Genomic DNA, 25,545 nt, shown 5'->3' with positions numbered 1-25,545 from the left:
TTACGTCAGATCCTTCAATGAAAGGATGTTTGGATGGTTGGAAATCCTAGACATGCTCTTGTCTGTGCCTAATCTAGTAAGTATCCAGCACTCTCCAGCATCCTCTTGCAATGGGGTGCTATTGAAAATCTCAGAAGCTTAACCAGAATGTGAATGGTGCATGTCCAATATTAGCCCATTCCTTCTGAAATTGTCCATCTGGAATTGATCCAGCAGCCTTCATCCTCAGTAGTGGCTGAAGCAGACGTGCATTAAAAATATTCTACTTCAGCTCCAGCTTCTGCTGTGCTTATTAAGGGGAATAAAATCCTCAAATTGATTGGTGAAGTTCATTAAAATCTGATGCTAGGCTTATAACAGGATACTTCTGATGCCCACTTGGCTTCTGCCAATGAAATTGTGGTGTGGCATTTCTGAGTTTGAGCAGTATATCCTCCAGGACAAGTTCAACCAATTTAGACCAGGATTGGCTAATGTATGTTTTGGAGCAAAAAACACATTTAACTCTGCAGCATGCCTTTTGGACACAGCAGCCAAAGATATGTCAATTGGAATCGTTATCAGCTTGGCTCAGGCGTCTATTAGACGTTCTTAACTGCCCGGGCAAAACCACGTTGGCATTTGCACCATTCTTACTTTTCCTCAAATGAACATTACCTTTCCCAAGCAAAGGTTCAAGAAGATTGCACCAACATAGATTTGGTCTGCTCTTCATCTGGGACATTGGCTATGTGCAGTGGGTCCGAAAGATGCGTATCTTCATGCCCAATTTGAAAGCAGCATTGACTTCTACTCAGATCCTGCCTTGGTAACAGCCCAAGATCATCACTACTTTTGCCTCCTTTCTTTGCTTGAAAGGGGTCCACACCTATCTCTATTTAGTTGACTGGTTGGTCCAGGTTTCTTTCCTCTCCATGATGCCACTTGCCCCAAGCCTCAACCAGCTCTTCAACCTGGGTACCCCTTCACAGAAGAATTCTTCATTGACTGCCTCGCAAGAGCTGTATTTTCTTAACATTTTTTTCAGGTATTGGCTTCAACTAGAACACTTCAAAATAATGTTTTTCCTGACCTTTGAGAGGGTAGCAGATATTCATAAAACCTGCTATCTTTTTGAGGCAAACAGTGAGGCAAACAGTCATTTAAGAGGCTTCTGGTCCTGAAGGCATTATGAGTCCTAGTGGTGCACTTTGCTTGCCTCAGAATGCGACGGCCCCTATCTTCATTTGGGATGCTTGTGGTCTCCAAATTCGGCCAACATTTTTGCAATTCTATCTGTTCCCCCAAAGAGTCCTGCCAATATTCTCTGGTGGTTCGAGACTGGCCACGTGATGATTGAGGTCCCCATTCTAGAGAAGCCCACTACACTAATGATTTCAATGGCCTCTTCGCTCCTTGTTTGGGGATGGGTGACCTTACCATGAACTGTAGCCCTTAAGGGACAGACAACATAGCGTACATGTTCTGGAGCTTGTGAACGTTTTTCAAGTCCGTCAAAAATTCCTGTTCAAGATTGCTGAACAGATGGTATTGATATTATAGGACAACATTATAGTTTTATTTGATCAAGATGGCTAATATAAATGTCAACAATTGGCCCTGATGGTAGTGGAGCTATGTGAAGGGCTTAGCATCAGAAGAGGGGGGTGTGGCCGGCAGCTGAATGGGCAAGACGTGAAGCACTAGAGCTACGTGAAAGATGCTTGCCATCTGTACATTTCTCCTTCTAACACCTTGATATGGTCTTAGAAAACAACATGGGCAGAACAGCGACTCTTCCTGATCCTTTTTCATTAAGAAAACACTTCTTGTTACCTAGCCTCACAGGATCCGAGGTACCGATTGCTGCCAAATCACAGACATGGTGGCCATCTTGAATCAGAGCTCACCAGCCATGAGGCGAATTGAGAGTAGCTGAGCCCCTGAGACTCCTGTTGCCGAAGTGAGAGGGACACTTTGACCTTGCCTTGCGAACAAGCCCCAAGCCGGATATAGATCAGGGGAGGCAAAGACGGAGCCTCACTGCCGTCCTCGGTCAACGCAGGTGAGGAAGCAGATGGCCACGGAGATTGATAATCCATGAGCATGTCCTCGCCCCCGCAGACGCATAGTGGACTGACCTCATTGGACTTCATTTTTGCAGCGGGAGGCCCCCGCTGGTGAACATTCAGTGCAATAACTCTGATCCCTCATAGGCAGACCTAGTTAGACTCGGCTGTTGTCTTGGCCAAATTAGGAGACGGCAGAGAGCTACTGGTTCTGTGAACCGTAACCAGCAATGCATGCAGAGCCTCGCAGCGCATGCCTTACATACGTGCGACACAACATTTCACACATATGCCTGCAGCACATGCAGACCTCGAGCAAATCATTGCCACCTGGCCACTACATCATGCATGAATATATGGCTGACGGTGGCCTCATAACCAGTGCGAAAGTACTGATGTTACCATGAGCGTCTATACTTCCAGCCGGCATATTGAATCTGATTAGTGTAACTGCCCTGGAGCAAATTAGTCTATTAAATTAATGTAGCTGAGCTAGCCGCACTTTTGATACTTAACACGCCTATGCCTGAAGAAACTCTGAAACAACTTGTCTCCCAACTATGCTGTGAACAGACTTTCAGTGACCCATTGAATAGCAGCAATAACTTGATGTAAAATAGCTAGCTGATGTTGCATCTCCCCTGTGTTGATGCAGATGTTGAATGCGGGTCTAGAGCTGGGGTCCAAACGGAGTAAAATTGACATTATGTGCAGAAATTGCACGACGACCTACAGAAAACCAAACGCACAACAATGGAGAAGCCAGAGATGCCCAAAAATAAATCTGGTGCTATTGACGATAGTGGCCCTGTGCTCCTCACTGGAATACATGGGGTGCGAGGTCCAGGTGGACGTATCACTCCTGCAGCAAGATCTGCAAAAACTAGTTGGCAGAGTGGGCACCATGGAAGATGAACTGCAAGAAACACAACAAGAAGTAACCACCCTTCGTAAACAAGTATACAGCCTTCAGAAACACACACATACCCAAGTACTGCTATCAGAAGATGCAGAGGGTTGGGCTCGAAGAAATAATGGAAGAATCATCGGCCTACCTGAGAACATGAAAGGACAGTACCAAACGGAATATGTGGAGAACCTCCTGCTGCAATAGTTGGGTACGGGCACACTATCTCAAGGCTTTACAATTGATCATGCACACATAGCATTAACAAAGAAACCCCTCCAGGAGCACCACCGTGTCCACTCATTGCCAAGATTCCAAGCTACAAAAATCGAGAAGCAATATGACATTTTCAAGAGGCAGAGGCAGGATAACAAGAGTTGGCAGACCCCAGGCAATTTACCAGGACTATACCATAGAGGTGCAGAGAATAAGGCACTCCTTCAAACATGTGAAGACCAAATTGAGACAGATACGATATATGCTGGTGTTCCCTGTGAAGCTGAAAATAATATATAGCAGCACTGTGCTCTTTTTTGAGACACCAGATGATGCACAAACTTGCTTTGACTCTGCCAACCCCAACAACGCAACGAAGGAAGGCAATGATCGCTCAAGGGAACCTCTGGATAGTACAAATGAGATGTTGCAAAGACTGGAAACTGGACCCCGGAATCAGAAGAATGCTAACACCTGAGGGATAGGCTGATATGACAGCGTCCACTAGACAGTCATTTGCTACACTGAATGATGGCTACCTACTCGCACCAGTAACCAGAAGACATCATCAATGTATTGGGCATAGCCACACGCTCTAGGATAATATAGCAAATACTGTACAGTAGACATCAACATGCCAAATGTGCCCTGTGAGGCACCCGCACAAGATCGTCCTTTCCTACCCTGGCTGAATCAAGAGGACTCTCTTTTGCCCGGGTAGCACATAAACTGAGTAATCCACTGAAGTCACAATTTGGGTTCTCTCTCCTTAGAGGGACCCGTTTGACATTCTGGTTTGGGCTTACATGCGTATGCGACTCTAATAATTTAGGCTGTTGAGACTTGATTTTAAGATCAACAATTGTTGTTTTATTGTTATAAAAGTTCTATAATGTTGTCACTGTCTACACTGACAATTTTTGATACCAGGACACATGCTTTAGATGCTTCGCTCTCTGGTAGTTGGGGACATTAACGGTAGGTGGGGTGGACCGGAAAGGGGGAGGATAAATCCTGGAGCGCATACAACCAAGATAGTCATTTCTCACTCGGGTTGCACACAGAATGAATGATGCCTTTGTGACATGGAGCATGTGAGGCCTCACTGGCTTTGTAAAGAGCTGCAGCGTCAAACAATTGCTCCAAGAGACACACCTAACACATGAACGACAGTCTAGATTACTTTATAGGTGGGGAGGGCGAGGCTTTGGATTGGTCTACTCATCCTACACGAGAGGGGTACTGATCTGGATGCATGACTCTGTTCAGATCGGATACCATACATAAGGACAAGGAGGGTAGGCTGAATATAGTTGAGGACTACCTAAAACACAAATATTTCTTTTATTTCTAAAGCACTAAAACAGACGCCCATTGGCATAGTAGTGTTAAACAGGGACAAACAAGAAGTAAACAGATTAGGGCCAGCGAAGGAGGCAGTCAAGAACTGGGAGGGCGGCGGGTGTTCATTTTCAGACCATCCTTGAAAATAGCCAGAGAAGAGAAGGCCCTTAGGTCAAGAGGCAGGGCATTCCATCATCTTGGGGAAGCATAGGGAAAAGATCCTTCAGTGACAAGTGATAGATTGGACTTTGGGTATTGCAGGAGTCATTTGACCTAAGTGTTGTCCATTTAGGAAGCGTTGACAATCTACCAGATAGATAGCCTGGGCTATTCCCATAAACACAGGTATGTGTAATACACAGTTTCCGAAATGTGTTGTGTTTGTCAATGGGCAGCCAATATAAGGCTCTTCTAGCATCAGTTACATGGTCAGATTTACGCAAACCCATTACCACGCGAACTACACTATTTTGAACAACCTGTAGGTGATTGATTTCACCCCTACCAATGCCCTGCATAAGGCCTGCACAATAGTCAAGGCGAGTTCCAGTAATTGCGCAGTTGGTGGAGTCAAGAAAAGGTCTAAGCTGTGCAAGTAGTTTGATATAACAGGAAGTGCCTGAAACACAGCTGTTGATGTGGGCCTTTGTGATAGTCTTGGTCGAGGATGACTGCAAGGGTCTTGACCTTTGGCAGGGTAGCCAGGGTGCATTCAGTCATTTGAAAGAATTTGTAGCCGGCTTCAAGGTTACGCTGCTGTGGTGCCGTACCGGTGATCATGATCTCTGTTTTTGCATTGTTTTATGCCAACCCATCTTCAATCATCCAGATGTGAATAATGTTAGAAATGGAATCGACAGTATTGGTGTCAAGGCTGTGGTTGCCTGAGAGTGGAATCAGACACTGTCATCCGCGTAGTTGACGATGCTACGCCGTCTGCATTCAGCAGCTCAAAAAGGAGTAGAGTAAAGATGGTAAATAAGGTGAGGAGACACACGGCACCTCTGAGGAACTCAAGAAACGCAAGATACCAGGCAAGCACCAGCTATGGCATCCTCATGATAGACATTGGTTATACGTTCAGCCAGAAAAGATTTGATCCAATTGAATGCCTCAAGAGAGAAGGAGGCACAGTCTTGCAATCTGGATACGAGAACTGAGTGGTCTACTAAATCAAACACTGCAGTCAAATCCAAGAGCATCATGAGTGCAGTTTTCCCTTTTTCCCAGAAGTGCAAGGTATTTGCCTTAACGTCCATTAATGGGTATCGGGTAATAATATCGCCATATATATGGTCGCCGTAAATAATATTGCCGGAAAAATGTCGTGGCGATATTATTTGGGTGACCATATATATGGGAACAGGGGCAAAAAAAAACAAATTTTAAAAAAAAAGTTTGGGGGTTGCGGGGGTGTCCCCCGCATGTTCCATGCAATAATGTTGCCACAAAAAACGGCCATTTTCAGCGATATTTTTGCATGGTGAGATTTTTGTGGCGACATTATTACATGGAACCCATTAATGTTGTGCTGTGGGCACTACTGAAGCCTGACTGTTTCTGACCTAGTATGTCCTGAAGGCCTAAAAAGTCTGAAGGTGAGCCGCCTTATCGAGGATCTTCAATAAAAACGGTGTATTAGTGATGGGACAATAGTTGCCCTTAAGGTTAGGATCCAAAGATGGCTTTTTTAGGAATGGCGGAATGAAGCTCTCTTGGAAAGAGGTATTCACGCATTTTATGATAAGAGGTGCAAGCTGAGAGGCACACGATTTAACAATAGATGCCGGACAGATGTCACCCTTGCAATTTGTGGGTTGGATTCTTTCTACTATATCTAAAATTTCTCCTTATGAGACATCCCTAAATTTTAACTGGGGTTGCAAGATGTTGGGTCTTAGGGTCTTCCTTTTGATGTTTGATCTATCCAATATACTTAGATTGGATGCAATATCTCACTTAATTTTTTCAATTTTGCACAACATGGCATCCTGATTAGAGGTGCATCATGTTAGTATCTTTAGTTACTGAGGGAAGGATGGGGCAGGATCTTCCAACTCCATAAAGTTTTTAAATAGTTCCTTGGTGTTGTACGCTGCCTCCTTAATTCTCTTGTCATATGGTGATTTCTTTGGCTTTGTAAGTAGCCATGTTGTGTGCCTTAACAGCACAAACGTATATGGTTTTGTCTTCTGCTGATTCGGTCTTTTTCCAAAGACATAGGGCTCTGTTTATACTAAGTTTTATTTTACGGATTTCAGCTGAATACTAGATTTTTAAGACTTGACTTTTTACCAGCCTTCTTTTCTCTGGGGCAAGGCTATTCACTGCGTTAGCCATCATGTTTTGCTAGTACCCAGCAAATTTGATGGCGAATTATAATTGTCAACGTCAGCCAGGGTAGAGGCAAGATAAGGCATGATTGAGGTTGGGGAGAGTTTATGTATATTCCTATTTTTCACATTTTTGTTCAGAAAAAGAAACCAGCATGCCAGAGTGAGGATGATAATAGAGGACTGAGAAGATTCTGGGTACCTGGGCATGGTACCAAAGAGAAGACTCCTGTGAGACTGGGTGACAGTGGAAAAGACCCCTGTTTTGCACACTGGATGCCTTTACACCATGCAGAATGCCCACATGTTCATGTAAAACATGAGGAGATGGATGTCAGCCTTGAAGTCCAACATCATTCCCAGAGGGTGTGGTACGATGCCTGTCTAAGTACTGGGATTTACATAAATCACATTACAATGTACAGGCAGGGGCCACAGTCTGCAAGTTGTAGTTGAAAAGGAAAGGTTCTGCTGTGGTGGATTGGGTGGACATGCTACTTTGAGGGTTAAACTCCATCCAGGTGGCCATTGTGCAATGCTGACTGTCGAAGACTAGGGCAACAAGGAGCAGGTAAATCCCATGCAGGAATAGCCAGAGGTTTTTAACAGAGAAAACTGTTGGCTGCTTACAAACATTGCATTATGCTTGAGGGAGGCGTGTGACAGAATATCAATATGGTTAGACCGGTATCAATCAGATTCATGGATGAGCAACAAAGGGAACACCAGCAACTGGTTACAGATGTGTTATAGAGCACATTGAATCCTCAGAGGTGGCTGTACCTGGTGGTTGTCTGAAAGCCCAACAACTCAAGCAAGATGCCTGCTGATAATGGAGACCTGAATTCCAGTATATGGGTCCATCTAACCAATAACTCAATATTTTGCTAGATTCTTGCAACCTGTGAACTAGTGACTGTGTTCTCTACACTTGATCAATCATCAACGTACCACCAAATAGAACATTCGCCTCATTTGCAGTGCCGCTAGGTAACTACTGTTATCTCTGTTTATCATTAGGAATAGCCTGGACTGGAGCTGCGTTTTAATGACTAATGCAGGAACTATTTGGTGGAATCAAAATGAAAGTATCAGGAAAAGAAATTTAGACTTGATAAGACCCTGCTTAGCATTAGAACAGAAGGGCTTAAATCAACGACCACAGTACCTAATAAAATTTCCCTCGTATCACTAAAGGGATTTGCTGATGAGAGTGTGTTTAAATCTAGTAGCTACTGGAGAAGTTAAACTAGCGAGAAAACAAATAACACTAGCACAATCACATTGTAGATTCTGTGGTTCCCCAGGTGAAACTGAAACTTTGTGCCATCGTGTGACTGCTTGTGTGGCCTTGAACCACCTGCAGACAAAGGGGCGGATTCATGGAACAAACGTGCGCCGGAAATCTTTGCGCAAGAAGGCGCAAGCGCAAAAAAACAGGCGCACGCGCACGCATCCGATTCATGGAAGTCCCTGCGCGTGTTTTCCTCGGGATGTGCGCCAAACCCGTGCATGGCGCACACGTCACTGCAACATCCCGAAAGGCGTGCGCAACGCGCACATTGAAAGCCACAACCTCGGCGCATACACCAGAAAGTGGGCGGAACACGGGGCGTAACGCGCGGAATGGGGAACAACGCAAGAAAATAAGGGCGTAACTGGGGATGTACTGCAGGGAAGCAGACGGAACGCCCACACGCACTCGAACCACACGTATTCATGGAATCGAATAGGGCAAAGGCACGCACAGCCAAAGACACGCACAAGCCGAAACACGTCCGCCACACGAAGGCAGGCGGTAGCGTCCCTGCGCATTACAAAAGTGGCAACATACAGCAATTGGGCCTGTGCGAGCGGGGCACGTGTATTTCGGGGGTGCGCGGGAAGTTACACACGCGATTGAGCGGGGCACGTGTATTTCGGGGGTGCGCGGGAAGTTACACACGCGATTGAGCGGGGCACGTGTATTTCAGGGTTGCGCGGGAAGTTACACACGCGATTGAGCGGGGTACGTGTATTTCGGGGGTGCGCGGGAAGTTACACACACGATTGAGCGGGGTACGTGTATTTTGGGGGAGCGCGGGAAGTTACACACGCGATTGAGCGGGGTACGTGTATTTCGGGGGTGCGTGGGAAGTTACACACGCGATTGAGTGGGGTACGTGTATTTCGGGGTTGCGCGGAAAGTTACACACGCGATTGAGCGGGGTACGTGCATATCAGGGGTGCGCGGAAAGTATCACACGCGATTCCATCAGGGTACGTGCATTACAGGGGTGCGTGGGAAGTTCCACACGCGAATGTCCAGGCTATGTGTATTTTGGGGTGCGCCGGAAGTTTCACACGCGATTCCATCAGGGCACGTGTATTACAGGGGTGCGCGGGAAGTTACACACGCGATTGAGCGGGGTACGTGTATTTCGGGGTTGCGCGGGAAGTTACACACGCGATTGAGCGGGGTACGTGCATATCAGGGGTGCGCGGAAAGTATCACACGCGATTCCATCAGAGTATGTGTATTACAGGGGTGCGGGAAGTTCCACACGCGAATGTCCAGGCTACGTGTATTTCGGGGTGTGCGGGAAGTTACACACGTGATTGAGCGGGGTACGTGCATATCAGGGGTGCGCGGAAAAAGTATCACACGCGATTCCATCAGGGTACGTGCATTACAGGGGTGCGCGGGAAGTTCCACAGGCGAATGTCCAGGCTACGTGTATTTCGGGGTGCGCGGGAAGTTTCACACGCAATTCCATCAGGGCACGTGTATTACAGAGGTGCGCGGGGAGCACCACACGTGAATTGCACGTGTGGGTCCTCCCAGGTGTTCCCTCTACACCCTCCATGGCCCCTGCAGGTGGCTCACACCACAGGGGCCTACCCTGCACATGTCCTGCAGGCACCCCATCCACCATGGCCATGCCCCCCAGCCAACCCACATGTCAACTTGCACTACTGCCCACCAACACATGTCCCCCTGCAACCCCAGCCACCAGGGGCATCCTCCAACAGGCCCCCACCCATGTCTCCCAACACCCCCACCCCCCAGCACTGTGGGGCACCGGTCAGCAGGCCCCCACCCATGTCCAACTCCTGTTCCCCACCACCCCCACCCCCCAGCACTGTGGGGCACCTGCCAGCAGGCCCCCACCCATGTCCAACTCATGTTCCCCACCCCCCAGCACTGTGGGGCACCTGCCAGCAGGCCCCCACCCATGTCCAACTCATGTCCTCACCCCCCAGCACTGTGGGGCACCTGCCAGCAGGCCCCCACCCATGTCCAACTCATGTCCCCACCACCCCCACCCCCCAGCACTGTGGGGCACCTGCCAGCAGGCCCCCACCCATGTCCAACTCATGTTCCCCACCAACCCCACCCCCCAGCACTGTGGGGCACCTGCCAGCAGGCCCCAACTCATGTTCCCCAGCCAACATGTCATCACAATCTAGATCCCTGGTCCCTATGGTCAGCCTCCAAATGCAAAACACCCACCCGAGTATTGCATCCACCCACTCAGAAATGGCAATTACATGACAGAACACCAATTGCAAGTTTCGAAACAAACACATGTCCCTCACATACACCCAATGGGTGTCAGTGAATCTCAAAACCCATATCATGATATGCATGAAACCAATGAGATGATAATACACATTGAAGTTCGATAAAAAAATATGTATTAAAGGAAACATAAATAGATTAAAAAATAAAGAAACAGAAATGGGAATGTACAAAAATGAAAAGAAGCATGTCAGTGAAAAAAAGCAAAACCAAAAATCAAAGTAATGGTGTCCAAAGTCACTGTCCACAAAGGAAAATCCAATGGGAAATAATAATTGAAAGCCATTGCTCCATGGGTAAATTGTGAAAGAAAAATAAAATCCAACAGTGAACTATGCACAGACGAACAAGCCACGGTCCATTATCCCAACAAAAGAAATGAAACCTATTTAACAACACTAACTAATAGAATAAACTATATACAAAAATGTGGCCAATGTCCAAAAGGTCCAAAAAAAATCAAAAAACAAAGGAAACCTAACACTACCTACAAAACTATGTACAAGGGCAGTGGGCTAGTCTGACGGCTCACTTTTGGATGTCCCGGGCCAGGGCATCATCAAACTCCTGCTCAATGTCCCGGAGGCGGTCCTCCTCCATGGCCCCGAGGGTCCGCAGGGCCGTCGACGTGTCCACCTCCAACCCCCTGCGGATTGCCTCGAGGCACTCGGCCTGCCTCAGGGCCCTCCGCATGGAGTTCTCCGCCCTGACCATTGTGAGCCGTGCCTCTGCTGCCTGCTGCCGCTCCGCATCTATGGCATGGCCCAACCGCTGCCACACGGAAGACACTCTCTGTCCTGGGTCCCCCTGCCCTCCGGCCGATGCCTGCCCCTCCGATATTGAAGGCCCCGAGCCTTCATGGCTCCCACCATGTTGCTGCTGCTGCTGTGCCTCTGCCCGTGCACTGCCTCCTGCTGCCTGCACATCCTCCGCCGGCTGGGGTGCAGTCGTTGATGTGGCCACCCCTGCTGGATGTCCGACTCCCGACTGTGGCAGGGCTGCCTCCTCCACCAGCCTGGCCGCACCGTCAGAGGCAGCTCCACAGGGCACCCAGGTGACTGATGGGTGGGAAGATGGCACGGAGGACGACTGGCGCGTAGGGGGTTCAGTTAAGGAGGGGGGTCATAGCAAGCCCCATCAAACGGAGGAATCCGGCTTGGGTGACCTGTCCCAGCAGGCTGACGTGGTCAACGAGCCATTCGAGATGACGTGCAGTCTCCTCATGAAAAGACTGCAGGTCACCTCGCATGGCCCATTGACGCAACGCCACACCAGTCAGGACAGGCTCAACCCGGACCCGGATAGCCACGTCCGCAGGCAGAGGAAGGCCAGTTGTCGTTTGCTCATCCCCTGCCTGAAAACAGGTCTGGACGTAGGCATCCCTGCTGGTGCAAGATGATGCAGGGACAGGATCAGGGACAGGATTGCACACAGGCACCTCTGCGGCGGCCTGTGCTGCCTCCTGTCCCTGGTCCTGCACTGCACCACTAGCACCAGTGGGATCCCCACCTCCAGACCCCGTCTCTGTTGCTTGCACGGCCTCCTCCTCCACCAAACCCCCCCACCAACATGGATGACTCCGTGCCATCTTCCCCCGTTGGGCCCTGTGGGGTCCCAGCTGCCCCTTCTGCTGCCGAGGAGTCCAACTCCAACCTCCGCCTCTTGGACCTCCCCCCGGCAGCTGCGGCCTGGGACGCGGCACCGGACTCCTCACTCCCCGACGAGATGACAACATGGGAGGGGAGCCGGGCCTTGCGTCTCCGGCTGGTGGTGGGACCCCCGCCGCTGTGCACCACAGCACCTTCTCCGCCCTCTTCATCAGTTGACGCTGCAGACAGGGAGAAATAAAACACAGGCATCAGGGCACTGTACAATGGACACATACACACATGACAGTTGTACATGAGTGGCATTGGCAAACCTCAGACATGCCATCACAATCCCCAACACACATGTCATTTCAACTCGCACACATGAGCCATACCACAGCCATATCGCAACTGCCAGCACCATCCATACACATACAAAAGCATGAGCAGGCAAAGCTGAGCCAGACATCACATGCAACACAGGAAGAGCACCACACATGTACACACACCACCACACTTGCATGCATGTGTACACCTCTGCCAAGTGTCGCAGTGTTCAGATGGGCATCCATGTCACATCTGCCAATCAGGCTTCCACATCCCGCTGTCACATGCATCCATGTTGCATCACTGTTGCACCCTTGTCAAATACACACAAATGCACATGTACACAGTGCTGATACATGCAGCTGAAAATAACATACATGCGTGACATCACGGACATGTCTACTTACATACACATTCATCCAAACGTGTGCCCACACAACTGCATTTGGCATGCAAGCCTACACACACAAGCACCATCCATGTCTCACACATTACAGCCCTTGCATGTGTTAGCCCCACAGCCCTGTACACCCCCACCCATACTCGACCCCATACAAACAGATGTGCAACCTGCACACTACTGAAACATCACCACGCGCACAGCTCACAATCAGGATGCATGTACACTTACCGCTCAACTCCAGACGGGTCTGATTCTCAAGGACCTGGACGTGAAGCGCTGGGGATATGCGTTCCAGGACCCTCATCTGCCCTTCTGACAAGTGGCCCCGGCGCCCCTTGGCATCCGCTGCCTTCAAGAGGTGCCGGGCCTTGTTCAGGGTCCCGGACCTGAAGTCCTCCCAGCGCTTCTTGACATGTTGGAAGTCGCGGACTGCCACCCCCTCCGCGTTGATGGCAGTCACGATGTCAGTCCAGATCCGAGTCCGTCCTTCCTTGTCGGCGCGGGAACTTCCGAAGAGGGCATCATACTGCCCCAGGACTTGCTCCACTAGGACACCAACTTCGGTGGCACTGAAGCTGGTGCCCCTCTGCCTCTCTGGCCGGGGGTTGTCAGTGGTGCCAGATGTTGCAGTGCCCAACATGACAACCCCAGAGGCAGGAGTGGGTGGGCAACTGGGTCCTGGGGCTGGGCTGTGGAGCGATGGAATCCCAGTCGGGAGTCTTCGGTTCCAGCAGGGGTGGACACAGCAAATGGACCCCTTCAGATGGCTGATGTGCAGGCACCAAATGGCAGGGCACGGTGGCAGCAGGCAGGCAGGCAGCAGCAGATGGCTCGTGGGAGGCTGCTCGGGGCTCTGGGGGGCAGTAATTCGGCCTTTTGGGCAGGAGCGTGGTCTTCCGTGTGCTACCAACATGTCAAGAAGCGCTGGGATGACTGCAGGTCCAGGACCCTCTTGAAGGCCCGGCGGTGGAGGGGGGCCGGGCCGCATGAGTCCCATCCAGATGAGGGTCCTGGAACGCGTAGGCCCAGCGCTCCACGCTCTGATCCTTGAGAGGCAGACCCGTCTGAAGTTGAGCGGTAAGTGGCCAAGCATTGCTGTGTGAGACAGGGCATGTCGCAGTGTGCTGGTTGTCTGATACTTGCCTGTATGTGTGACATAGGCCATGTATGCATGTGTGTGTGCAGGGACGTCATGCATGTGAGACCAATAATGTGTGAACCACACGGTTGGTGCATGTGTCCAAATGCACCATGGGTTGCCCTATGCAGAATGGCCACATGAAAGCATGCCAGTCTCTGTTCCTGGACATGGGTGGGGGTGAGGGATGGGTGCTGATGCCATGTACATGTATGCTGTCCATGTCTGTGTGTCTGACCTGTGTGTCTGTGACTTGTGAATGCCAGGGATGCATGACACATGTCTGTCGCAATGTTCAGGTTTACTAATGCAGCCTAGTCATCCTTGTATCCACTGTGTCTGTGGTGTACGAGGCCAGATGGATGAGACTAGGGTGAAGTGTGTGTGTGTGTATGTGATAGGCATGGCCCATGATGCATGTGAGTTCCAAAACAACATTGTATGTTCCAAGAATCCCTTGGACATGTATGCTAATGTCCATAGCATGCGCCATGCCTGTTACCGCATGTGTTTTACCTGCACTGAGCCATGTGTTGTGGAGGGACATGATGGAAGTGATCTTTGACAGTGCCACTCATCTGCTATTGCTTCCTGTCTAGGGGACCATTGTACAGTACCCTGATGCTTGTGTTCTATGTCTCCCTCTACACAGCGCCACGTGAAGAAGAGGGCGGAGATGGCTCTGTCGAGCAAAGCGGCGGGGATGCCCCCACGACTGCAGCAGAAGGGATGGGTGAGCCCCCACAGGGGCTTGCAACGGTGGAAGACGGGGTGGAGCCATCCAGGTTGGTGGTTTCCACAGAGGAGGAGGAGGCCGCTACTGAGGCGCACATGGGGCCTGCTGGGGGCATCCCTGCTGGTGCAAGTGTTGCAGTCCAGGGGCAGGAGGCAGCACAGGTCGCCGTGGATGGGCCTGTGCATGTCACTGTCCCTGACACTGTGACTGCACCACCATGCACCAGCAGGGATGCCCCATCCCAGGCCCGTCCGCAGGTAGGGGGGATGTCCATGTCATCTGACTCCCCTCCACCTGCGGACGAGGGGACCCCTGGCCGTATGGAGAAGGTCCTGATTGGTGTCGCGTTGCGTACAGGTGCAATTCGTGATGAGGTGCGTGCTTCCCGGGAGGAGCATGCACGTCATCACGGAGATCACCGTGCCGACGTGGCCCAGTTGGGATCGGCCATGGTCGGGGGTTTCCTACATGTGTCGGCCAATCTGGCGACCCTCTCCTCCTCTGTGGAGACTATGCACCAGTCGTTCTCCATGCCGTCTTCCGGCCCAGATGCCACCAGGGCCCCCTGTGGACCTGCCCCGACCAATGCAGCCGGCTCGGTGGGGATCCCATCCCTGCCACAGTCAGGAGTCGGAGGTCCAGCAGGGGTGGACACACCAGCAACTGGACCCCAGCAGATGGAGGATGCGATGGCATCATCGGGCAGGGCACGTGCACAACGGCGTTGGTGGATTCCATCAGCCTGGATGCCATCGTGCTGGCACAGGCAGTTGCGTCGGAGGCAGCGGCAGGCTCAACGTGGGAGGCATCATGGCTCGGGGCCATCAACATCAGGGGTGCAGGCATCGGCCGGAGGGCAGGAGAACCCTGGAATGGGAGTGGCTTCCGTGTGCGAGCGGTTGGGCCAGCAGATAGGTGCGTAGCAGCAGCGGGCAGAGGAGGAACGGCTCACAATGGTCAGGGCAGAGAACTCCATGCGGAGGGCGCTGAGGTGGGCTGAGTGCCTCGAGGGTCTTTGCAGGGAGTTGGAGCTGGACACTGCTTTATCCCTGCGAGACCTCGGGGCCAGGGAACATGCCCGCCTCCAAGCCATTGAACAGGAGTTCGATGATGCCGTGGCCCATGACAACATCCAGTGAGCCGTTGGACTAGCCCACTGCCCATGTAAATAGTTATGTAGTTAGTGTTAGGTTTCCTTTGTTTTTTTAATTTTTTTGGACCTTTTGGACATTGGCCACATTTTTGTATATAGTTTATTTTATTAGTTAGTGTTGTTAGATAGGTTTCATTTCTTTGGTTGGGACAATGGACCCTGGCTTGTTCGTCTGTACATAGTTCACTGTTAGATTTTATTTCACTTTCACAATTTACCCATGGAGCAATGGCTTTCAATTATTATTTCCCATTGGATTTTCGTTTGTGGACAGTGACTTTGGACACCATTACTTTGGATTATGATTTTGGGTTTTGCTTTTTTTCACGGACATGCTTCTTTTCATTTCTGTTTATTCCCATTTCTGTTTCTTTATTTTTTAATCTATTTATGTTTCCTTTAATGCATATTTTTTTATCGAACTTCAATGTGTAGTATCATCTCATTGGTTTCATGCATATCATGATATGGGTTTTGAGATTCACTGACACCCATTGGGTGTATGTGAGGGACATGTGTTTGTTTCGAAACTTGCAATTGGTGTTCTGTCATGTAATTGCCATTTCAGAGTGGGTGGATGCAATACTCAGGTGGGTGTTTTGCATTTGGAGGCTGACCATAGGGACCAGGGATCTAGATTGTGATGACATGTTGGCTGGGGAACATGAGTTGGGGCCTGCTGGCAGGTGCCCCACAGTGCTGGGGGGTGGGGGTGGTGGGGACATGAGTTGGACATGGGTGGGGGCCTGCTGGCAGGTGCCCCACAGTGCTGGGGGGTGGGGGTGGTGGGGAACATGAGTTGGACATGGGTGGGGGCCTGCTGGCAGGTGCCCCACAGTGCTGGGGGGTGGGGGTGATGGGGAACATGAGTTGGACATGGGTGGGGGCCTGCTGGCAGGTGCCCCACAGTGCTGGCGGGTGGGGGTGGTGGGAGACATGGGTGGGGGCCTGGTGGTGGGTGCCCCTGCACTGCTGGGGGGTGGGGGGGTGGGAGACATGGGTGGGGGCCTGGTGGAGGCTGCCCCTGCACTGCTGGGGGGTGGGGGTGGTGGGAGACATGGGTGGGGGCCTGGTGGAGGCTGCCCCTGCACTGCTGGGGGGTGGGGGTGGTGGGGACATGAGTTGGACATGGGTGGGGGCCTGCTGGCAGGTGCCCCACAGTGCTGGGGGGTGGGGGTGGTGGGGAACATGAGTTGGACATGTGTGGGGGCCTGCTGGCAGGTGCCCCACAGTGCTGGGGGGTGGGGGTGGTAGGGACATGAGTTGGACATGGGTGGGGGCCTGGTGGAGGCTGCCCCTGCACTGCTGGGGGGTGGGGGTGGTGGGAGACATGGGTGGGGGCCTGGTGAAGGGTGCCCCTGGTGGCTGGGGGTGCAGGGGGACATGCGTTGGTGGGCAGTAGTGCAAGTTGACATGTGAGTTGGCTGGGGGGCATGGCCATGGTGGATGGGGTGCCTGCAGGACATGTGCAGGGTAGGCCCCTGTGGTGTGAGCCACCTGCAGGGGCCGTGGTTGGTGTAGAGGGAACACCTGGGAGGACCCACACGTGCAATTCACGTGTGGTGCTCCCCGCGCACCCCTGTAATACACGTACCCTGCTGGAATCGCGTGTGGAAGTTCAGGCGCACCCCTGGAATACACGTACCCTGCTGAAATCGCGTGTGAAACTTCCCGCGCACCCCGAAATACACGTAGCCTGGACATTCGCGTGTGGAAATTCCCGCGCACCCCTGGAATACACCTACCCTGCTGATATCGCGTGTGAAACTTCCCGCGCACCCCGAAATACACGTAGCCTGGACATTTGCGTGTGGAACTTCCTGCGCACCCCTGGAATACATGTACCCTGCTGAATTCACGTGTGAAAATTCCCGTGCACCCCTGATGTACACGTACCCTGATGGAATCGCGTGTGGAACTTCAAGCGCACCCCTGTAATGCACGTACCCTGCTGAAATCGTGTGTGGAACTTCCCGCGCACCCCTATAATACACGTACCCTGCTGAAATCGCGTGTGGAACTTCCCGCGCACCCCTGAAATGCCCGTACCCAGCTGAAATGACGTGAGGTACTTCCCGCGCACCCCAGTGATACACGTAGCCCGCTTCCCGTGCTGGTACAGGGTTAGCGCATCCCTTTTCGCTGGATTGGGGATTTTGATGGCTTTTCCCTGCGCGAGAGGCGTTCTTGGGGGCGTAACTGGCGCTGCTGCAGGGTCGCTGCACCACTGTGCGCCACGGCTGGTTTTGGTAGCTGGAATCCATGAATACGCTGTGCGCGGAAATGGGTTTTGGCGCACGCGGCTGGCGCAGGGATTCGCACGCGCACACTGTGCGCCAGCCGCGTGCGCCACTTGTGCGCTGAATTCTATGAATTACCCCCAAAATACTTACAGCCCCACTGTGTTCATCAGGCTCACACTCTAGATCTGCAGTGGTGGGGTCTGGATGGGTAAGTTTATGTTTAGCAGTTCTACAGCTGGTAGAAGTCTTTGTAGAGCAATTTGAGGTGACTAACCAATCTAAAAATGTGAGGTCCTATCTGTGTGAGGTCCTATCTGTATGTCAAGACGGTTGGAAGGAAAAAACTGACTGATAATTTTTCTGATGGTCATTTTCTTTCTTCTTGGTTTTTATTGGCATTTGTGATATGTATCGTTGTAATATATTGGAATTTGTGTTGTGTGATGAGTTGAAAAAGATGGATACGGATTGTGTTTTAATGTAAATGGTTTAATTTACTTGTTGTAACCAATAAACATTTATAAAAAATTAAAAAAATTAGTTACTGGTGCAAATAAGAAAGAGCACAATGCACGATTGATCAGTTTTGGGCATCTTCAGATCCAAGGAATTGACGCCCAAGTATTAAAAATGCAGGATTGCTTTGCGGCAGCATTCAGCCAAAAAATAAATTGTTTGATTGTTTAGCTCCACCAGGGAATAAGTGCCATCAACACATTTGTAATGGTCGAAGCCCATTAAAGAGGTCTTGGAGATGCCCTTTTGCAAATGAAATGTGGCAAAGAAGTCCCTATTCTTTGCATCCAAAACTTTGAGGAGAGTTGAAAAAATAACTCAACAGAGGAACATGAAGTCCTGGTAGCTTTATTGGTGTTGACACTTCAAGGCAGTAGTCTGGGCCTTCCCATAATGGCCAAGACTAACCATAATCCTTTGGTTCATATGTTAAGCATGGAGGGCATTCCTTCAACTTCCCAACACAGCTGCTGCTCAAATGTGGCACGCATGAGCCTTGAACACTGAGGTGGTCTATCTCATGGCCACAGAATATAGGTTGAGATTGCTGATTCAGGCTACCGAGTGTTCCAGGAAAGTTAGATTCATAAATGGTCAGTGATATGGAGCGAACTGACGTGTATGTGGTGGAATTCCTAAACCAGGGGGAAGAGGAATGTAGGTGAGGATGCAGACCTAATTGGAAAGGTGTTAAGGAACTGTTGGAAAGCGTTGGACGCTGGGCTGTTTGGCTACAGACAAATACCTGAAGAGTAGTTTGGATGGACCGTGAAGTTGGGGAGAAGGGAGAAGTCTGATTTACCCTCCCTTAGCTGTGGCTCTTTGCAGGAAGGTCATCGACCTCACCCCTCCATCTCTTCCCCCCACCTACTTGATGAGGGCTATTTGGGGAGCAGTATGACAAAAGGCGTGCATTGGAGAAGTATTGGTGGACTGGATTGTATGTAGAACTTGATGATGTGGTATGAGGTTGTACAACATGTGAACATGGCGATTTTAAAACCAAGCAAACAATACGACATCCTCTAAGTTTCGAGGAAGTGCCAGGAAAAGTATGGGCTAAGGTGGTCCTATTTATAACGGGCTCATTGGAATCACTGGGCCCCAATACTCTTCCTGTGTTCCTCACAATCAACACTTCTAAGTGGGTGGTCTGGAAGACTTGTCAGCAGGCCGATGAAAGCGAAGATCGTTAGGTTCCTGGCTGCAGTGTTTGATTGGAAAGGAGTACCAGGGCAGATGACCCGTAATGGAATGCAAGGAGCTGAAGTCACCATTGGATGATTTTGTGAGTGTAAAGGAGCCCTGGTTGTTGCAAAAGGGATTACCTATATACAGACCACAAGCAGTGGTCGAAGTGGGTGGGAGCGGTCGGGAGCGGTGCTCCTCTACTTCTTTTAATGACGTTTTACCGTTCCTATACTTTTATTTTAAAAAGAAACCGTTCCGGAACGGTTTAGTTTTAAAATAAAAGTGTAGGAAGCAGTTGAAACTTGCACTTTCAGTGCAGTGCACTGGGCATTCCCTTAAACTGCAGGCGCATGCATTTGGGGGTTTATATTGTGCTTTGAGGGGGTATGGCGATGGCGTTTGTGGGGAGCGGTGCAGACCAGTAGGGAACATAGCTCCACTACTTCTTTTCGTACACTTCGACCACTGACCACAAGCCAAGGTTGTTTCCAAGCGTAGGAGCTGAACAATAGAGATATGGTGAAGGTGCGACTGAACCAAAGTGAGTGTGGTAGGGCCAGTGGGAGTCTCGCAATACTTCTGAACAAAGCCTAGTTTGCAACAGAGGTCCATCCACTCAAGTGAAGGGGCCTATCAAACCAAGGTGATGTTTACCTATTACTGATCCTTGTTGCACTTCACTGCCCTTGCCCCCAAACACCCGACCTGTTTCCCTTGTGTTCTCCTAGGTATCAGGGAAGATGTTATGTTCTACAGTGCATTTTCTTGTGGTATATTGGCAGTGTCACTTGGAATGAGATGGCATTTTGAGATTTGTTTATTTTACTTCTATAGTGCTTTTTGCTGAAGCGCTTTACAGAAATGAGATCTGGTACAAACAGATAGCAAAGCAAAAGCAGGGATACAACAGAAGGTAAAAGTGCAAAACAATATTAACATGGCTGACATGTAATTGATGGTCCAGGAAAACAGTAAAAGTGAACATCCAGCAAAATAATGAATATTGCAAGACCAAGCAGAGACCACCTCCACAAAAGATAAATAACCACACAGAGAGGAGCCAATCTTAATAAATGTAATGGTCCAAACATGAATGATATTAAGGAAGAAGATAACTCCCATTGTCTCTTGAAATACAGATGTCCTCATGGGGCTCAGGCCCTCTTCTCTGATGGAGTAAATGGAAGGACACTGCAGTGTGATATCTGACGAGGATAGGAAAGCCCTGTTTTTTTTATTTTTATTAAATAATAAAATGATATAGGTATTCCTGTTTCCAAAGAGTCCCCCGACCCCTTTTAGAAAGCAGCATGCTAAAAGCATAGTGTGTACATGTGCCCTTGCTGCACCAGTTTGCTGACCAATGCAGCACCTGATCTTCAGTGGCAAAGAGCAGGTTCAAGTGTGTTTGTGTATCTATCTATCTATCTATCTATCTATCTATCTATCTATCTATCTATTTTTATAGAGTCTTTATTAGACATTCTTTTATTTTGGAGTCTTTATACTAGTGCTGTTTGTGTCACTGCTATTGTTTGTCACCTTGCGCCCCGCCTGAAGATATAGCTTGCCCTTTGTGTTACCACAAAATGTGAAGGAGGTCTACCTCTTCGCCTGTGACTGTTTCACTTAGATCATGTGGCTCACTGCTGGTCTTGTAGTAGTGGAAAGCAGAGTAGCCACTATTCATCCCTATACTCCTACGGAGCAGTGGCCATTTCCTCTCAGACACAAATCCCTCCCCAGAGGCACCCGGAGCCCAGCCAGAGCCAACCAGCCCCAGGCTGCTTTCCCAAGTCTAACACCAGCAGCTGCTCCCCAGTTGTGCAAAGCGGCTGCAGCAGCAGATTCCCCAAAGCAGGGCAATAGTCCCCAGCTATGACCTCCAGGATCCACCTCCGGCCATCATGCACTCTCCAAATGAGGTGAAGATCTTCCCAACCTGATGGTACAGGCAGATGTCTCTCATTCAAACCCAGCTGCACCAGCACCAGGGTTCAAGTTGAGGGTACACGTGAGTGGATGGAGTCCACCCACTTTTTTCAGAGGGTGGACTCAGTCCCCCCAAGCTAAAATGAGAAACATTGAATGTCCTTTTTGAATGTATGAATTTAAGCCGAGCTCAGGAATCGAACCAGAGTTGTCAAGTTTGCAAGCCGGACACTTAACCACTACACTATATAATCTCATAAAAAATAACAAACAACTTAAGGTAAAATGTCCCATTTCGGTACTGCAAGTTCCAGGGAAAACATTTGCATTTGTCCTTGGAGTTTAAAACCTGCACACCTTTTAACGTTTTCAAAAACACAATTAGAAGAAAATATCCTTTCTTGGTTTTGTGTCTCTGTTGATTTTATGAAAGGCAAATGTCATTTGTCCCGTGTACTTTGGGTGGTTATGTAAAGCCAATTTAATGAAAAGTGCATATTTCACCTTGATATACTAATGTCTGCGACATCACATTGCGTATTTTGATGAGTCCCCCCCACTTAAATTTTTGGGATTTCACCCCTGACCAGCACCCTTCCTTGCCCCACTGAAGAACAAGCAGACGCAGCGAATTTTCAGAGGCAACGTGTACCCCCCCGACCATTTCTAACCCCTCGCACACGCCAATTCCGCCAGGATGTGAACTACAAACACACTCCCAGAAGGTTTCCTGTTCATGACCACCAGAGTCCCTGCCACATGATAATCTTTGACCTTGTCTCTGGGCTGCATGCAGTGGTCCATTGCCATGGGCACCAGGAGTTGGAGCAATGTTGACCAGACGACATCCCATGAAATGAGGAGGCAGTTAAGTGTGGGATGCCATCAGGAGTGTAGTGCTGCATGGAACCCAGCATAAATCCGCCTTCCCAAGCCTACTGTTAGAGAAGCTTGATTGTTGCACTCTTTGCACAAATATTCTAGGAGGGTGTCGTTTGCTATTCCAACTCCAGTCCTAAAAGTATGAGGTGGTGTTGGCTTTTGGAACTCTGCAGGTGCACCTACATGAAATCCCCCTTGGGGACTTTTGAGAGAATACTTGGGGCATCTGCGGAAAGCTGGCCTTTAAGGTCACCATCGCCTAGAGCGGTAATATTCTGCATATTGGAGAGTGATTCCCTTCAAAAGCTTTCACCTCCGAAAAGTCTTGAGGCCCTCGCAGCAAGAGCCAAAGCCGCCTCGGTTGTCCAGTGTCACGTCCCATGGGAGGTTGCTCCTGATCTGCAACCTGGGTTACTCCGCCAGCCTTGTGTACCCATTACTGCATGGATGGCTGTTCCAGGACTGATGACTAATTTGGCCAAAGAATCCTGAGTAATCTCTTTGGCTAAATTAGATGTCATTCTACACCTACTGGGGTACTTGTGCTTGTGAAGCTCACAAACCTATTTAAGAAAGGGGACGGGACGTAGGGGTAGGAAAACTGTACTCCAACTCAATACTCTAGCCATCAGTCTGGTACCTCTGCTCCGAATAATAGGACTGCAGGCAAAGACTAGTGTGGTTCCCGGAGGGGTAGGGTCGGGTTAGCACGTGCCTGACTTGGCCTTGAAGATAACTTTACACTATTCTTTGCTAAATTCTGCAGTCCCATCCCAGTGGGATGAGAGTTCACTTTGCTCCATAATTCTGTGAGCTATGGACTAGGAGTACAGTAGTCAGTCAGACTGGTAAGTAACTTTTGTTTCAGAATGCTCTTGAAGTATCACTTTCCATGATCTGTTTACATTGCACTGAGGATTTTGAAAGCTTGCATGTGTGGAAGAACTTGCTCTATCTTTAATTGCAATGTTCTCTTCTCTACTCAGTATGCCTCAACCGGATGCTCCTTAACAGTTCACCACTCAGAGAAACCAGAACACGAAGATACTTGCGAATACCGCCCCTACGCGTGTCCGTGCCCCGGTGCCTCCTGTAAATGGCAAGGCTCCTTGGAAGCAGTCATGTCCCATCTCGTGCATGCCCATAAAAGCATTACCACACTTCAGGGAGAAGATATTGTCTTTCTCGCGACGGATATTAACCTCCCAGGAGCCGTGGACTGGGTGATGATGCAGTCGTGCTTTGATCATCATTTCATGCTGGTGCTAGAAAAGCAAGAGAAATATGAGGGCCATCAGCAGTTTTTCGCTGTAGTTTTACTCATTGGCACACGCAAACAAGCCGAGAACTTTGCCTACCGACTTGAACTTAATGGTAGCCGCCGCCGATTAACCTGGGAGGCCACCCCTCGTTCCATTCATGATGGTGTGGCCGCAGCGATCATAAACAGTGACTGCCTAGTTTTTGATACCGCCATTGCGCATCTTTTTGCTGATAACGGTAACCTTGGAATCAATGTGACCATTTCTACATGTTGCTCATGATGACGAGCTCTGCATCACATGGCGTCCTAGTGTGGCTGAAAGTTGGATATTCCTTTTCCATGTTGCTCTTTATTTATAATTGTATTTTATTACTGCACTAAAGTTGCTATGTGTTCAACAACAAGCACATAGACAGGAGCGCTTGTTGGTCTCATCTGCAAACCAGAAGCTTAACACCAAGGGGCTGACATGTAGAAGATGAAATGGGTGTTATCTGAGATGGTGTGAAATCCATACGAGGCTACTAAATTGTTAAATCACTTGGTGCAAAGCATCTATTCAGCAGGGGTGTTGTCAGACATCTCTGTTTACAGTGAAAACATACCATGGTCCTCATGACTGCAAGACACTTCTTGAGAGAAATGGGATCTTGGTGTGGCCGAAGGAGATGGTATATCGTGCTGCACCTTCAAGTCTTTGTAGGTAGGAGTCAGCTCTCCCGGTCTCCGGTGACTCCTGACCTCCCATGAAGGCTTCTCTGATAATGTACATTGTATAAAAAGAGATACATCTACAAAGAACATTATTTAGATCATATTTGCTTTTTAAGGAGTGTTGCCATATTTAGTTTTTTAATAAACACAAACAAAATCAATGGTTGCACGTCTGTTGAAATGCTGTGCAGGATATTATGTTCTCTCTGCAAGTTATGTGTTCATAGACAGGGGAAGGCATATTGATCCCCTCCCAAGCTTCTTCCCGAGCCGTAACTTGTCAAACGGTCATTATCCAAAGCAATAATGACTCCTTGCGAGGTCCATAATGCTATTAGCACATAGTGCTAGTAACAAATGCATGTTTTGCAGTTGTGGTGGTAAAAAACATGTTAGTTTTAATAATGTGTAATGTACACAAAATGCGTTAGTAAATTAAATGGGGCTTCATTTTTTTATATTTAAATAACCAGGTTCTCTTTGTAAGGTAGGCATTTTTTAATTGTTAACTTGGTTGAACTGGAGCCCTTTTAGCATGAGCTTGCTGCAGTGTTTGTGTTAAATTACATTGGAGTGTCTTGTTGGAAGAAATGATGCTGGGAAATTTAAGCTGTTGTTTTTTTTTTTTTTTTTAATGCAGAGAAATGTTTTTTGTTGCTTCTGAAGTCAGAATGTGCAGCAATAACCAGTAGTTATTCACTGCATTCTGAACATGTTAATTGGCTGAAAGAAGGTCAATAATGACTTCATGTGCTCTGTTGAATGCTAGCCTTTATTGAATGGCTAAAGAGGAAGGTTATAAGACATTCAACCTGTCTAAAAGTTTGTGTTTTCTTTTATGGCCATAACAGCAGAAGAGAAACCTTCTCTCTGCCACATTCTCGCCCACATGAGCAGTATGGGTGCAGGCATTTGATGCAAGTTGGTAGACTAGTTGGTAGACTAGTTGGTAGACTACTTGGTAGACTAGCCTTAGTCCAAATCTTCATTCCCTCGAAAGAAATGTGAAGAGACAAACGTCGATGTTGTTTAATCTTTATTGGAAAT

At 49.1% G+C, this 25,545-nt stretch overlaps 1 protein-coding gene across 1 annotated transcript in view; it reads left to right on the top strand.

Moving 5' to 3' along the window:
• The window catches only part of SIAH2 (siah E3 ubiquitin protein ligase 2), a 170,769-nt gene extending 146,131 nt beyond the window's left edge, over positions 1 to 24,638 (top strand). The window contains exon 2 of the mRNA XM_069620370.1: positions 23,507 to 24,638. Within this exon, the coding sequence (XP_069476471.1) occupies positions 23,507 to 24,064 (558 nt within the window). The 3' untranslated portion in view covers positions 24,065 to 24,638. The remainder of the gene's footprint in view (positions 1 to 23,506) is intronic.
• Positions 24,639 to 25,545: the final 907 nt, after the last annotated feature.

The sequence above is a fragment of the Ambystoma mexicanum genome, chromosome 10, assembly GCF_040938575.1.
Source record: "Ambystoma mexicanum isolate Mex_15411 chromosome 10, UKY_AmexF1_1, whole genome shotgun sequence".
Classification (NCBI taxonomy): Eukaryota; Metazoa; Chordata; class Amphibia; order Caudata; family Ambystomatidae; genus Ambystoma; species Ambystoma mexicanum.
The sequence above is the reverse complement of the archived record's forward strand: the minus strand, read 5'-3'. Positions and strand labels throughout refer to the sequence as shown.